Source organism: Lates calcarifer, linkage group LG4 (assembly GCF_001640805.2).
Source record: "Lates calcarifer isolate ASB-BC8 linkage group LG4, TLL_Latcal_v3, whole genome shotgun sequence".
Taxonomy (NCBI): Eukaryota; Metazoa; Chordata; class Actinopteri; family Centropomidae; genus Lates; species Lates calcarifer.
In genome coordinates, this window is record NC_066836.1 from 7,337,622 (window position 1) to 7,353,714 (window position 16,093).

A 16,093-nucleotide genomic window follows, 5' to 3' on the forward strand; every position below is an offset into this window, starting at 1 on the left:
TGCACAGAAGTTTGTATTGGCGACACTAGTGCTGAGACGGCACAGCAGCTAGCACAGTAGCACCAGTACAAACGGAAACACATGTTTCGGGGACAAACAGACCAGAACAAACACACATAAACACAGAAACACAAACACATCAACACACCTACACATGGAGAATTACAGAGTGACTGACACTCAACACATACACACAGTTGGTGTTCAAGGTGACTCGCAATCACACGCACACCTTCTGTCAATAGCCATCGACTGTGATGTTATTACACACTTTACTCCCAGTGCGGCTCTGCCATTAGCCCCCTTATGACCATGATCCATTCTGTTTGAAGTGATAATAGCATCTACACTTCTGCCAACGACAGAGAATGAAAGAGTGAGAGAATGATTGCGGCGTATGTGGGGGCCACAGCCTCCATGCCCACACAGTCTGGCCACAACACACGCACACAAATTCTCCCGAAGTACCATGACTGTCCATACACACTCCTGTGCTGTCCATCTGTGCTCTGTCCACTGCCAGAACTGAGCTTGTCACGCCTACAGTCCTCCAAGCGAGCTCTGGGACTCAATGGGAGACAAGTCCACTGCACTTAGTTAGACCAGTGGCTATCTAAAATACCTGCCAGCCTCTTCTAGCTGAGTGTGATGTCTCTTTATTTTATTGTATTTCTTATTTATCTTGACGGAAAACCTTGTGTCTGAATAAAGACTTGTCAGGGAAGCAGTCTTTCTTTGTTTACTTCAGGTCACAGGTCGCTAATTTTTTTTTCTCCCCATCTCTCTCTTCTTGTCTGGTTTCTTCCCACCTTTTAATAAACAGAGACTGGCCAACTCCAAAGCCCACACGTCACGCTTCATCAGCGCCAACTTACCCTGCAACAAGTTCAAGAATCGCCTGGTCAACATCATGCCTTTTGAGTCCACTCGTGTCTGCCTGCAGCCCATCCGTGGTGTCGAGGGCTCTGACTACATCAACGCCAGCTGCATCGATGGCTACAGGTCAGCAAAGGACATAAACTTCAAGATTTCAGCTGAATACAATGACTCCGAAGTGCTGACTTAGGGCTTTTGAGGACAAGGGTGGTGCAATTAGATTAGATCAGATTAGATTCAACTTTATTGTCATTGTGCAGAGAACAGGTACAAAGCCAATGAAATGCAGTTAGCATCTAACCAGACAGCAACAGAATAGTATTATTTACAGATAGGTGCAGGTAGTAAGTACTACAGCATAAGTGATGCTCTATCATATAATATGTACAAGTTAGTGACAGTGTAGAGAAACAGATTATTATATTATATATTAGATATATATAATGGGAATATATGAATTAATATATGAATAATGTTTGTTATTGAATGAATATATGAGTAATATGTATTATTCTAGACCTGTTAATCCAACTCGTTGGATTAGCAAAAATAAGCAAAATATGAATATGGCTGCCTTACAGGCCTGGCAGAGTATCACCAAGGAAATACCAAGTGTCTGCAGATGTTCATGAGTCATAGACCTCAGGCAGACATTGACTGAACAGAACTTGCAACAAAATATTAAATATAATATCTATATTTAGGTTTACATTAACTTAAAAATGACTCTTGTCTTCAAAAATAGGGGGTAATACACAGTTCCTCTGATGCGGATGTAAACATCTTTAAATTAAATCTGAGAGTGGGCTGAGCCAGCATAACAGAAATTGCATCACTGTCCAAATACTTTGTCGACTGCTGTGAATGTGACAGGTCTGCAGTTGTTTTCTGGCATCAGAGACTGTCACAGGTGCGAGAAATACAGTAGGTATTCACAGTGGACTAGATAAAAATGTATGGGAGCTGACTGAAGATGAGGCTGCAGTAGCCAGTATCCAGTTGCAAGAATTACTCCCTGCTCTGTTGATGTGGCTCTCATCCGCTGAGCCACTACCACTTTCATATCGAAGCTACTGCATGTCCTTGTGTGCTCTGCGAGTCCAAATTGCTTCCTAGAGGGTGGAAGATGAAAAGGCAGTTCTCTGTTTTATATCTATATAAGTACAGGCAGAGACAGACAGAGCTGACTCTTCTGTGGTTGAAGTGTACAGCAAGGGGATGGATTTAGCAGGCGTGAAATGCCATTCAGTCCATACGGGGCTCTGCTTCGTACCGGGCCGTGACAGAGACAACACCCCCACCCCCACCCCCTCAGCCCCCCTTCTTTCTCCAGTCCTGTTGTTAATGAGAAGGTGCTCCGCAGAGGCCGACCCTCCATTGTTGCTGTGTAAATAGCATAATTGCAGCAAGAGAGATTGTAATGAAGTGTGTTTTCCAAACTCCTCCTCCCCCTTTTCTTCTCTACTCCATGTGCTCTCCTTTTCTCTTTTTCCTTCGCTTTCAGTCTTTATTTTTTCCCCTTTATATCTCTGTCTTTCTCTATTCTCCTCTTTAATCTGTCTCCTCCGCACCTCTTTGCTCATTCTGTCTCCTCCCACCCTGCTTTTTCACTCACCATCTTAATTTTCCATCCAAACATCATGGCAGAGACAGACATATCCGGGTGGGGACCTGTTGTGTGCACCGGCGGCACTGTGTAATTAAGCCGCTTTTAAAGCCCAGGCATAAATAAAAACTAAACAGGGGCCTCCAGTGCCCTTCACCCCAGCGCCTTCAAGAAAAGCCAATAATATGCTAAGCTAATGAGAGGCGAACCATTGATTCCAGCTATGCTATCAGGGGCGCGAGCCCTGGATATGCTCTGATGCAGGCTGGAGTTTTAGCATTGTAATGAGGTTGAAATGAAACACTATGTCCTCAAGCACTGCAGTCATGTGGGATGATGCAGAGAGTGCTTTGTGCTGTTTGGCAGCACGCTCATTGGGACACTGTGTGCAGAGAAGTCAGTATTGTGTGATACGGTTAGAATTGTTTTTGTTTTGGCTAGGGGCCGTTTTATAGGGAGGTTAGAGGGGTCCACCCTATCAATTTGAAATTTAGCATTCATCCCCTGCTTAGTTTTGCTTTCCTTCCCTTCCCTCCCTTCCTCCTCTGCTCTTAAATTCCCTTTTCCTGCATTCTCATCTCCATGCTTTGCCTTGCTTCTTCCTTTTCCCCTCTCCTCTGCTTTCCTCTCTTCTCCTTTCCTCCCTCTCCTCTCATCTCTTCTCTTCTCCTCCTCAACAGTCAGTCCTACTTTGCACTCCAATGACCAGCTGGAGAGAGAGCAGTGCTCACTCTTTTCATCTCCTCACATTTTCCTCTCGTTTTCCTCATCTTCACTCTGCACTTTGTACATCTCCACTCTTTGCTTAGCATTTCTCTTTCCCCCGTTTCATCTTTTTAATTTGATTCCTCACTCTGTTGCCTTCCCCTCCTTGTACGCCATCTCCTCTTCTCTCCCCCAATCTGTTGTTTCTTTATTTGTGCGAGCGAGGCCCTGAGCATATTCTAATCTCCCGGTTCCACATTAGTGCCTTGCCTGCAGCACCTTCATTAGTTGTTCAGCCGTGGCTCAGTGTGTGACGGGGTTTGTGCGTGTGTGTAATAGCGTGTCTGAATATACATGCGAAACCACCGCATGCGTAAATACGTACACCTGGGTGCAAGTTTACATGTGCTGCCGACATATGAGTGTGTGCGTGCACGATCATGCGTGTGCTCGTGTGTTGGATTCCTCGGCTCCCCCCCTTGCGCCCTGTTGATCAGTGCGCTGCTGCCACCTGCTGTTTGACAAAATAACTACTCAGCTGGACCAAAGTCACGTAGGACACAAGCACAGCTCTGGCACCTCAGTGGATGAGCTCATCTCTAGTTTTGTGAGCGTATCAAGTGCTCTCTCTCTCTTTCTGTGTTGTGTTACAGAGAGGAAGGAGGAAGAAGGCGAGGATCTATACAGGCTTAAATAGCTCAATGATGGCTATAGCTGCCAAGGATTATTTGCTATGTTCATTAAATGTGTAGGAATTTGCCTTGTTGGCATTATTGCAGAGACATTTTGACAGACAGTACAAGGACAAAAGAACCTTACATTATCTTCAGTTTGCAGCTGAATGCTTTTAAACAACATGCTTTTATGGGTTTTGAATCAGTTTCTACAAGTCATGTTGTTGTAGGTGCCTCAAATATAAATGTCCACCAGATGGTATATGTTGCTTTCATAGAACAAAAGTGGAGAAATACAGAACACTCCCCAGCCTTTGAATTTTATTTCAATAGATTCTGAAGACACCAGTTGTCTTATATCCTGTCTGTTATTAAACGTCAGGGTGTGGATTGGATTAACAGCTTTTGCTAACCAGGCTACAACAACAGAACTCCTTTATCATTAAATCCTTTTCTCGTTATGGCTTTGTGGTGTGCTTTATAATACCAGTTGTAAAAACACCATAAAGTTTATATTTATTCTGTGTAATGTTTAATCTCTGCCTCCTCTGTGTGAATTTGTGTCCTCAGACAGCAGAAGGCCTACTTGGCCACACAGGGCCCACTGGCTGAGACCACTGAGGACTTCTGGAGGATGCTGTGGGAGCACAACTCCACCATCGTTGTCATGCTCACCAAGCTACGAGAGATGGGACGGGTAATAAACACATGTTGTGCTTTATGTATATGTGTAGACATACAATACATACAGCACCTGTGAGGTCACTGGACCATTTCAGTGGATGATAACAATTTTGAAATGCTGTGTTGGTTCAGCTAAGCTACTGTGTCACACTGCTCAAATATTAATTCATTCCCGTCCTGAGCAATACCTTTGGTTGAAAGTTAACTTCCTTATCACCATGGAAGGAATGCATCTGAGCTGAAACATGCTACTGTGTCAGATTTGTCAGTAACTGGTAGCATTCCAAGCATACCGATAATTCCCATATTGCATTCGCTGCATTACTTTTTTATTAAAAACGGAATCTGTTTTGGTAACAGGGGAGCTAAATTGTGATATTTTTTTTATGCTTATACACAGACATTTCACATTGTAGACAGACTAATACTATAGTGGGAACTTGACAGTTCAAGTTTCAAAATATCAGCAGTGACCTTGGAGAAATTTTAGAGAGGGGTTGTTATTGGGCACCATAACAAAATCAGGGAGTGAATCTTTAAATACAGGATTTTGACATTTTGAGAAATACAGTTACTCATTTCTTGCCGAGAGGTAGATGAGAAAATCTATACCACTCTCACATCTGTCTGTAAAATATTGAGCTAGAGTCAGTAGTCTGTTAGCTTAGCTTAGCACAGATACAGGAAACAGGGAGAAACAGCTTGCCTGGCTCTGTCAGAAGTGACTCTCTGGATTTTCTTCCAGTTTGCCTTTGATTCCAGTCGGGGACCTCTGCTGGATGTCATACCCCCTCTCTCTGTTGTTTCCTGTCTGCCTCTATACTGTCAACTGTCCAATAAAGGCAAAGATAACACAAAAAAACAAAACAAAAAAACAAAGAGGTGCCAGTCAACACATGTTTTTACCTTTGGGCAGAGCCAGAAAAGCTGCTTCCCGCTGTTTCTTGAGTAAACAGCTGCTGGCTCCAGCTTCATATTTAAGGGACAGACGTGAGAGTGGTATCAGTCATCTCATCTAACACTCAGCAAGAAAACGAAAAAATGCATCTCCCAAAACTTCAAGCCATACCTTAAAAGAAAAAAATCTGTGCTCTCATGTCAGTAACCGTTTGATTAAATCCAGACTTGTGTTTTGTGTTTATGCAGGTGATTCTGACAGCTCTCAACTGCATTTTACAGCTTTTATCACCCTCTCATCCATAATCAGCATTTATGGAAAAAAAAGCCCTCATGCACATCATCGCAGTAGTTAAGAACACAAACAAATTATGTAAATATTTTGCCACTGAAGATGAATCAGACAATATTTCAGAACCACAGATTAGTCTATCTGGATCTCCTTTGTAAGCAGAGACCTTCTCGTGACTCAAAATGAGTAATAACATACAGTAACTCGTACTAATAATATCCTGCACTGTGCCAGACAGTCATAATGTAAAAGTCTCTTTTTTCACCCTGAATGTGTTTGGAAAAAGATTCTTCAAGTATTACTGCTTACATTTTTTTCCTCCCTTTTCTTCTTGTAGGAAAAGTGCCATCAGTACTGGCCAGCAGAGCGTTCAGCCAGGTACCAGTACTTTGTGGTGGATCCAATGGCTGAGTACAACATGCCCCAGTACATCCTCCGAGAGTTTAAAGTCACAGATGCCAGGGTATGTTGGATTCACTCTGTGTGTGAATATCTGTAGGCTTTCCTGTGTGTGTGTTTGTGTGTGTGTGTGTGTGTGTGTGTGTGTGTCTTGTGGGAGGGGATGTAGATTGATTGGCATTTCGCACAAATACAACCATCCAACCCAAATCCATCTTAATTTTAGCTTTTCGTATAAATGCCGTCAGTGTTAAGAATTATACTGACTGTGATTTCAAGGTAGAGATGATCACAACACATCCCGTGTTATTTCTCCTGACAGGTTGACATCAAGTGAATGCGCCATCGAACATGTTTACCCAGATATAGTAACAGTTTGCTTGCTCTATGGATTGTATGTGTGTGCGTTTGGATGTGTGTGAGGGTGTGCGTGTGCGTGTGCATGTGTGTGTTTCGAGATCACTGTGAAAATACATGAAAAGCATAGCCTCCAATCCCCGAGGGCCAGTACTGGAACTCCCTGTGATGCAGTACTTTCAGTCAGCTATAAATACACTTTACTGTCATCAGAAGGCTCACATTACAACATCACACTAATCCCACATCCACTCCTTCTATCACATATAGGTATATACTGTATATGTGCACTCATAGAGAGAGATTTGAGAATAAAGTCCTGATTTGTACAAAAAAAAGGGCATTTAAGTCATACATGCTGACACCACAGTTCTGTCAAATGTAATGCGGCTCAGTGTTTGTCAGTCCTGGTCCTCGGACACCACAGCCCCGCTGCTTTTCTCCTCTTCCAGGTTGTCAGCTTTATTCATATCACATCCCAGGTGTAAATTAGATGATTAGATAGCTGCCGTGAAAACCAGCAGGGTTACGATACTCATGGACCTTGACCCGAGAGACACTGCTGTGGTGTTTTGTTGTTTTTGAGTGCACATAAGAGTGAAGGCTGCAGAGAGGTGCAAGGCACAAGCTCCAGCATGCAGCTGGGTGTTATTCAGTCAGAGAGATAAATCAAACTTTTAACGTAAGCTCAGCTAGAGTTAAACACACAATAAACATCATACTAGTTTTTCTGCTTTCAATGCCTTAAATGTAATTAAACTCCTCATTTGCTGCTCCTCAGGATGGCCAGTCCAGAACAATCCGCCAGTTCCAGTTCACTGACTGGCCTGAGCAAGGAGTGCCAAAAACTGGAGAAGGCTTCATTGATTTCATTGGACAAGTGCACAAAACCAAGGAACAGTTTGGACAGGACGGACCAATCACTGTACACTGCAGGTAAGGAGGAAAGATGGCACAGATTAATCATAAAATTAAAATAAAATCAGTAGGCGTAATGGATGGTTGCTGCAATGTTAGTGTTTGAATTTTGATGAGGTAGCAGCAGGGTTCTTAAAATGACAAAATGGTGTATAATCTGTGCGCAAAGTACAAGCATGGTGAGATAATGACGGCGATGTACACCAAATTTCAGATTAGCTATGATTGTCTGCACTTTGATCCTCAAACACTTTTAAGACTGTGTAGCAAATTACATTTAAATTGTATTTGAAAATTCAAAGCCAGTTCATTAGGTATACCTAGCTAAGTCTAATGCATTAGGCCTGCAGTAAAGCCTATCATCATGAAGGATATGATGTTTAAACTGTTCTAAAGATGTGTTTATTCAGTTTAATGGTCAGTAGTCTATGGTACTGCTGTGCTGTATTGTTATGCAGAGAGGTGTTTCTAATGATTAGTTTACCCTCATAATCAGGATTAACAAGTACTGCAATAGCTATTTGACCTCAGGAATGCAGTCAAATAGGGTGTACTATACATATATAGTGCATTATAAGAACAGAAGTAACTACATTCTTAGTCTGTCTTTCTCAGAGCAACCTGAAATTAGTTGTTTGTTGAAAGTACAATGAGCTTTAATTACTTAAGTTAGAGTTTTGAAAAGGTGTAGATGTAGTAAATATCCCTATGTGTGTGTGTGCTCCTCAGTGCCGGGGTGGGCAGGACCGGAGTCTTCATCACCCTCAGCATCGTGCTGGAGAGGATGAGGTACGAGGGTGTGGTCGACCTCTTCCAGACAGTGAAGACGCTTCGCACCCAGCGGCCTGCCATGGTGCAGACCGAGGTAAGGGCAATATACTGACAAGGATATTGTTGAGACTTAAAATCCCACAGTGACGGGGCTGGATTCCAAAGTCAATATTGTATATTTTTACTGTGTAAACTTGGATGTTATCTAAAGTGTCTGTTTTGTGGAGTGCTCCACTAAAACTGACAAATCCTTTTTTAATAGAGGTTTTAGAGGTGCATCAGAAATCCCACAGCAAACTCATCTGGTGCTATCACAGAGCTTTAGTGGCAGTTTTTTATGTTAAGAATTAAGAATCGATAAATGCCTTATATAACAAACAGAACAGACAAGGCATTTTAAAAAGCACATTACAGAGGGCAGTCATGGTGTGAATTTAAATGAGCCTATAAACATTTTAAGATTAAGAAAAATGAAAAGAGATTTTCACAAACTTAGATCACTGTGACACAGAAAACTGTTATTAGTGCCTCCAGGGCAAAAGTACTTCAGCTGAAGTAGTACTTTAGGGTTGCTGTGACTCAGGAGGTAGAGCAGGTCATCCACTAATCAGAAGGTCGGTCCCCAGCTCTTCCAGTCTGTGTCAAAGTGTCCTTGGGCAAGATACTGAACCAGTGTGTGGTACTGAAGCACTGTATTAATGTGTGTGTGAATGGGTGAAAGTGACCTGTAGTGTGAAGCACTTCGAGTGGTCAGAAAGACTAGAAAAGTGCCACTGAAATGCAGTCCACTTACCATGAAGTTATAGTCACTTTATTACTTTGGTTCACATAAATAAACAGTTAAGTATTCCAGCTTCATTTGTAAACACCAAGATAATGATGGGTAAAGTCATTGCTCATAAATACTTTGCATAACAAAACTCCATTATCAAAATTATTAATTAAATGAAAGCACTTGTGTGATCAGTTCCCATAAGTAACAGCAGTGAGATTAACAGAAGTTGAGGTGTTACTGATGTGATTGCAGAGACAAAAATATAGAAACAAAACAGGCTTTTTGCTTCAGACCTCTCCCTGTCACCTGAAAGGCTTGAAACACAGTACAGAAATGCCTTTACTGTACTATTCCAGATTATACATACAGACATTCTCACTGTTTTCCTCTTCTTCTCTACAGGACCAGTACCAGTTGTGCTACAGGGCAGCGTTGGAGTACTTGGGGAGCTTTGACCACTATGCAACGTAACCACTCCCTCCGTGCAGCCTCCCTGGTCAAACCTCTCAGGAGTGTGCCAAGTGTCCCATTTCAGCCACCATCCACTCACTTCCCCCCCCTAAAACCCAACCCCTCACAGCTACCGGAGGGGAGGAGAATGGGACGTGCTTGCAGACCCGGCGACGGGTTTAACCAATCACAGAGATCCACGCCGACTTAACCAACCACCTGAAATTTTGCTTTAAAAATAATAACGGAAACATTACAATGACTATGACAAATAAGACAACTCTTGTACAGATGCGACAGGGCAGACTGGCAGCTTGCCTCTCTGCTCTGTCGAAGCCAAACCTCCCTGATTGTCAAAGGCTACTGGTAGCACTAAGAGAGCATTCTCTGTTTTTTTGTTAGTTTAATTGTCAATATTATGATTCATTATGTCAAATGTTATTGTTTAGTATACTTTTTTTGATGTTTTTAATAATCATTTTAACATCAGACATATCTTCTGTCTTAAACTGCCCAACCTCGGGCGTGCATTATTTTCATAATCGGTACTTTTTTATTTTTATCTTAGGGTACTTTAGCACAAGGGACATGTATTTTTAACACGTTCCTAGATACTAATACAGGAGGACCACTGTTCTCTGAGCTGCTGTCAGATTTCTTTTATCACACGACATTATTGTTTTATTCATATTATGTGTCATATACGTTATTTTTGGTCTTGTTCAGTTCAATACATTAAAAAAGAATTGCCTTTTCACTTGCTGTTTCAAATTTAAAAAAAGAAAAAAAGAAAATTGATTTCAGAGCACACACTTGACAAAGTTGTCCCTCTGTAAACAAGGTAGCTAGCTAAAAAAACAAGTGAATTAGCTAATGAGACTAAATAAGAAGTGTACAGAAATGGAAAGCACATGATTTCTATGGTTTTCTCTGTTTGTTTGTTTGTTTTTCATCAGAAGCCTATGGCATTGAGGCCTTCATACTCCACAGCGGAGAACTTACCTGAGGAAAACAGACTTTTATACCCAAAGGGTAGTTAACAGAAAAAAAGAAACTCCCTGATCTCTGAATATCAATGCTCTTCAAGTCCCTCCCATCTCCTCGCTGCCCATTTGCCTGGTCGGTTCGCTGGAGTTGAACCACACACACTGAAAGGAGCGGAAGTGGTTCACGTGGGCTGAGGAGTAGAGCCATCAACGCTGGCACCTGTACAGAATCAACCATTCCTACCAGAGGGAAAGAGACTCAGCCCTTTGGACTGAAACCTGATATTATTTTATACAGAAATAGAACTATAAATATATATATAATTATGATTGATTATATATATGTACAATTACAAATAGATATATACACAGCTTCAAAAGTATATTGTTAAAAGGATTAATTCTGCTGATCTACCAACCCTAGAGACACTGCAGAGAGCCTGCTGTCCTAGAGTGTGTATTAATGGAAACACCGTTGTATCTACTGTAATACCATAGTAACTTTGACAGCTGGTTGTCCATCTGAATGAGCAAAAACAGCACAACCCCCCCACCCCACCCATCAAAACGGATGACTCCTCACTCAGCACAGGCCATCACACTAATCAAGCACACATCTTCTCCCACACGAGCCGCAGGAGGGAGCGTCTGATCCGAGAGGCCCTAAATGTCATAGTGGTGGAGTTGGAGGCGGCGGTGGGAGGGAGGGGGGACTTGAAAATGCTGACGAAAAACAAAACTATTCATTTTTACCTTGTGAATGCTTAGTGCTGTAGGGGTTCGATCTGTTGTACACACAGTCTGTTTTCTATTTGTTGATAAAGAACTGGAATTTAAAAAGAAACTGTTGATGAAAAAGAAAAAACATTGATGTTAATAAAGTTAAATAATTGGGTTTTTGTACAAATCCTGGCTTGTGAAGTTTTGTTTCTTGATGCTGTATTTCACAAAATGTGAATAGTTAAATGCTTGACTGATAAGTCTTTTGTAGTGCAAGTTTGTTCTTTTACCTCTCGCCCGTGGGACACCGGCAAACTGTGTCTCGCTTTATCTCCCGTTGTTGTGAATGTTGCCCCATTACTCTTCCCAAAAATATGTCCTGATGTGTGAGCACTGTAGTTTCAGTTCATTATCATGTTTCATTTGTTTCAAGGCACTTCTAAGAGCTTCTTGTTCCAACGATGCAACTTAATGTTCTGATACTTGGAAGTGTGTGTTATTGTGTTTGTGTGTTTGTAAGTGTATAGCTCCTGTTTTTTGAAGGGCCCCTAAAATACAGTTTTCTTAATCCAGTGCCTCAGTTAGTCCCCCAATTTAACATATAAGCAGTATAGAAACATTTACTAAATGGTCTATAACGCACTGCAAAGTAGTTGCAAGCAGATACAAATGTTTAGTAATGTATTTGTCAACCACTAACTCCTCCTTGTCAAGCATTAGTCAAACACAGTTGGAATACAGCAACTTAAAAAAACCTTTTAGTGTCTAATAAACAATTTATTAAACAATTATATACTGCTAATAAATGCTAAATAGGGGCACTGTTACCCAGCTTGGGATCCTACATGTGCACTGTATTTTCTATTGGTAGAATTATTTCAGACAAAATAGTCTTAACTCAAGGTCCACTTACTAGCCTTTTCCAGGGCTTTCAACCATCAGTTGTCACGGTAATGGCTTAGTTGTCATCATTAATTATTTCACTGAGGTAATGTTAGGTTAAGAGATTTTTTGTTTTCGTGGTGTTTCTGTCTGTTCACTCATGACTGGTTGAAATGGGCAGGCCTCTGTCTGAGAATGATGATGTCACATATTAGCGTGGACCAATCAGAGACTGACAGTTAAGCAACCCGATTCTGATTGCGACTGTAGCTGGGCTGTTTGCTTATGTTGCCATGGGGACACCACTGTAATTCAAGTCCAATCAAACCACACCCACTCTCTACTTAAAATCCTGCTGTGTAATGTATCTCGTTTTGCGGGTTCGAAAATTACAGTTTCGCAACACTACACCTGTCAGTGATGACGCAAAATAATAATGATTCATAACTGTATGAAACCTCTATTTACTTTTCAGGGTAAACTCATAGGGTAAACTACTCAGTGTTTGTTATATGGGGAATGAGTCACAGAGGGAGAGACAGCCTAATGACAGTCATTGGGTTGTTTGCTTATGTTGCCATGGAGACACTACTGTCAATTAAATTAGGAACATTTGTTAAACTTCTGAGTCTTTAAATCTTTTATTCTAGAAAAAATTATTTTAACTGAAAAACGTGGTTGTTATATATATATATATATATATATATATATATATAACCACATTTTGAGGGGCTTTAAATGTTTAGCTGTTGTGTAGGTGTCACCCCTCTAGTGACTCTCTTTTCTATAAATGTGTATGTATATAGCCGTGTGGGTATATGTGCTGTTAGAAAAGTTTCATCATCTCCAGTTCCCTCACAATAATGTGCTCAGTCTACCTTCCACTAGCAGCCCACGCAGCCTGTTAAATCACTGCAAACATTTAGGTTTTGTATATTTATCCTACATGTACTTGTGTTTTCATGTAACTGATGCATTTGTTGTTGCTTTAAACATGTCAGAATGACATGTAGCAGCAGTAAAGAAAAATTCAATTTAAATGCTAATTGCTGTTGCTGTTTTATACTTTAGTGCTGCTATAAATTGTATATTTGGGAGTCCAGCAATATCATCATTTTCTTTTGATTTGATTGTGCACTTATTGTTCTTTTGTGTTATGATAATAATACTGGTGCACTGGTGTTATATCTGTTGTGCAGAGTGGGCCTTAATTTTAGCAATGATAATGTTCTGTTTATGAAAGCTAATTGTTTGTTTACATAGCAGTTTTTACTCTTTTTTTAACATGTACAAAAGAGTAACTTTGTTTTGAGTGCAGGTTATTATTAGTGGTGGAGGTGGCACTGTGTAATGTGGAATTTTGTTTGTAGCATCTTACAATTTTGTTTTGGATCCCACAGAACCAGCTGACATCACTGTGGTTGTATGAACTGTGTCTAGGTGCATTTTTCCCTCTTATCTCGCCTACTGCTTTTCCTTAATACTTGTGTTTATATATACTAAGAAACAGACCAAACAACACTGCACCTTAGTGACCTGTTATCACTAACCTCAGGAGACACCATGAGCAATTCAACTGGGTAAGGAAATTAGAAAACATGCGGTTGACTAATTTACATTTCAGTATAGCATAATGCTGAGTCATATGTTCTTGTAGAGATGATTCACAATCTGGCCAAGATGAAGATGAGCGTGAAGGTGAGTTGCTCCGCTTGAAGATTAAAGCCCATTTGGAGGATTTGTTCTCTGACAGTCACCTGGCAGAGGACGGCTTCCTGCTGAAACATGTGCAGAAGAACAAGCAGGGCTACGTGAGTCTCAAGCTCCTCACTTGTATGAAAAAGGTAAATATATATATATATATATATATATATATATGTGTGTGTATTTATTTGGTTTTAGCAAGACTTTGAGTGCTTTCTGCTGTGTTTACATTCCAGCCATTTGAATAAAAACAATACAGTCAAATGCAAACAAAGTTGAGGTTGCCATTCTTTTGTCACAGATAAAGACCCTGACCACAAACTGGCACATGACTCTAGCAGCAGCACTGTTCTCAGACCTTCTGGAAGTCAATGACGAGTGCACCAGAGTGAGGCGGATAGAGCCGCTTCCCAGATGGCTGCTGTGTTCCCCCACCAGCAAGCTCCTCCTCGCCTGGAACATTTCTGAGGAGCAAACCAGGGAGGACGGAGCAGCCCGAGGCCTGGAGCAATTTTCGCTTTCGGAGGGAATCTTCCAAAAGTTCAACGTTCATGGTGGTGTCACTTCAGTCCAGATCCTGCAACCTGGCAAAGAGCTCCCTAAGGAGCTGCAGTGCTATGCCAAACGTCACAAAGAGCTTGGCCAACATTTGTGTGCAGTGGTTAAGTTTGATAGTTTAGAGGTGGTTCGTAAGGCCTACAATGCTCTGAAAGCAGAAAAGGAGAAGTCCAATGGGAAGGGCATGTGCGTGGTGCCTTTGGGATTCCAGTCAATGCATCACATCACCAAGGACAAATCACCAGAAGAGAAAAAGGAGAACCAACCTGAAGACACAGTGTCACAGGAAAATCCACTTGAAACCTCAGAAGGTTCAGTCCAGGAGGAACCCTCTTCACCAGTAAAGGTGTTTGACAAGACTCCAGACACATGTCAGCCCCAGAATGCTTTGAACAGCTCCATCCAAAGAACCTTTGAGCAGATCTCCACCAGCTCTAACGGCCAGTCCTTCTCTGGTCTGAATCAGAGGTACAGTAGAATGAGCTGGTGCTCTGGAGACTGTGATAAAGAGTGTTCTCAGAGCCCCTGGGTGATGAGGCGGAAATTTGCAGCCAGTGTATTAAACCAAAAAGCACCTGGACCCTCGAACGTGCCACGCTTGATGCAAAGAGTGCTGCGTCAGCCCTACGGCCCTGATGGCACCAAGGGTTTTCAGGGCAGAGGGAAGCCGCTGCGGCAGATCAAAGAAAGATGAGATCAAACTCCCTCCTGGACGGAGTAAGACCACCTGTGCTGAATAACAGTGGCAGGTTTGTGGAGCAACAACATATAACAGAAGAAGCAAATTAAATATTTATCGTCTTAAACAACAGAAGCTATTGAAGCTTTCGTATCTCTGTTGGTGAGAGGTATGTTTATTCTAGATGACATGTAGTTGTAAACCACTGGCAGATGGGGGCAGCATTTAGCTGTGTTCCCAAATGTGTTATTCTAAACACATTTTTCTACTTCTACGCTATAGTTGTGTAAGAAGTAAGTGTGCTACAATGCAAGTAAATAGACTGCAATACATATCAGCTGAAGGTACAAACTGTAACACAAACTGAGGTAGGGGTATAAGTCTTACTGAATCTACACATGCGTCCTTTGAAACACGAGTGGCCTGTGCCTCTGCACCCCTGGGGCCTCAGCTCGTCTGGTCACAACTGCAATTTGCAATGTATATTTTTTCTTGAGCCAGGATGGATTTACCTTGTTACCACTTTCTCCAAGGAAGGGGTGTTGTCTTTCAACATATAACGCTCAGAAAAAAGCCCTCATTGTCCCAACTGCATCTTTTTCACAAATGCCTGTTTAGATTTTGGTTCTCTAAAAAGTAGTTTTCCATTCTCTGAGATGACATTTGGCTGAAGGTTACTTGTCCAATCATCAAACCACATCTTGTGCAAGACGAGCGTAGTAGCAACATTTGTGACTTATTTCCAGCCTTTCTAATGACACCTCGACTGGAATGGTGTGTTTATAGTGTTACTGATTGAGGGCTTCCTTAAAATCTTGCCCAAACCTAAACAAAATGTGTTTCTTCACTCATCCACACCCAGTGGAAAAGATTCAATCTGATGTGTATGGGATTCTATCATTTTCAAATTGGAAACATACTCTGTTGTTTTTTTCTTTTGTATATGCTGAATGTCAGACAGTCTTTCTGACTAATGTAATTGTAGCTGTTGAGTGAGGCTTTGCATCACATGAGGATCAAATGTTTTACTCGATTGTCTCTGACTTGATTTAGCAATTAACAGCTGTTGGGATTTTATTACAGCTGAGGTTGGTCTATGAAAACTTCACACATCTGTGAACAATATGTATAGAGTAGAAATGTTCCTGCCCGGTGTCAGG

At 41.5% G+C, this 16,093-nt stretch overlaps 2 protein-coding genes across 15 annotated transcripts in view; both read left to right on the plus strand.

Annotated features, from left to right (window-relative positions):
- The window catches only part of LOC108884197 (receptor-type tyrosine-protein phosphatase F), a 159,076-nt gene extending 147,779 nt beyond the window's left edge, over positions 1–11,297 (plus strand). For all 14 annotated transcript variants that reach the window (XM_051069903.1, XM_018677922.2, XM_051069909.1 and 11 more), the window contains 6 exons: positions 824–1,002; positions 4,432–4,558; positions 6,072–6,197; positions 7,272–7,426; positions 8,138–8,273; positions 9,357–11,297. In XM_051069903.1, coding sequence (XP_050925860.1) covers positions 824–1,002; positions 4,432–4,558; positions 6,072–6,197; positions 7,272–7,426; positions 8,138–8,273; positions 9,357–9,425 — 792 coding nt within the window. In that variant the 3' untranslated portion in view covers positions 9,426–11,297. The remainder of the gene's footprint in view (positions 1–823; positions 1,003–4,431; positions 4,559–6,071; positions 6,198–7,271; positions 7,427–8,137; positions 8,274–9,356) is intronic.
- A 1,632-nt stretch (positions 11,298–12,929) lies between these two features.
- larp6b (La ribonucleoprotein 6, translational regulator b) lies at positions 12,930–15,351 on the plus strand. Its single transcript, XM_018677915.2, has 3 exons — positions 12,930–13,572; positions 13,650–13,836; positions 13,998–15,351. The coding sequence occupies exons 1-3, from the start codon at positions 13,556–13,558 to the stop codon at positions 14,946–14,948; spliced, it is 1,155 nt and encodes a 384-aa protein (XP_018533431.1). The 5' UTR covers positions 12,930–13,555; the 3' UTR covers positions 14,949–15,351.
- The last annotated feature ends 742 nt before the right edge of the window (positions 15,352–16,093 follow it).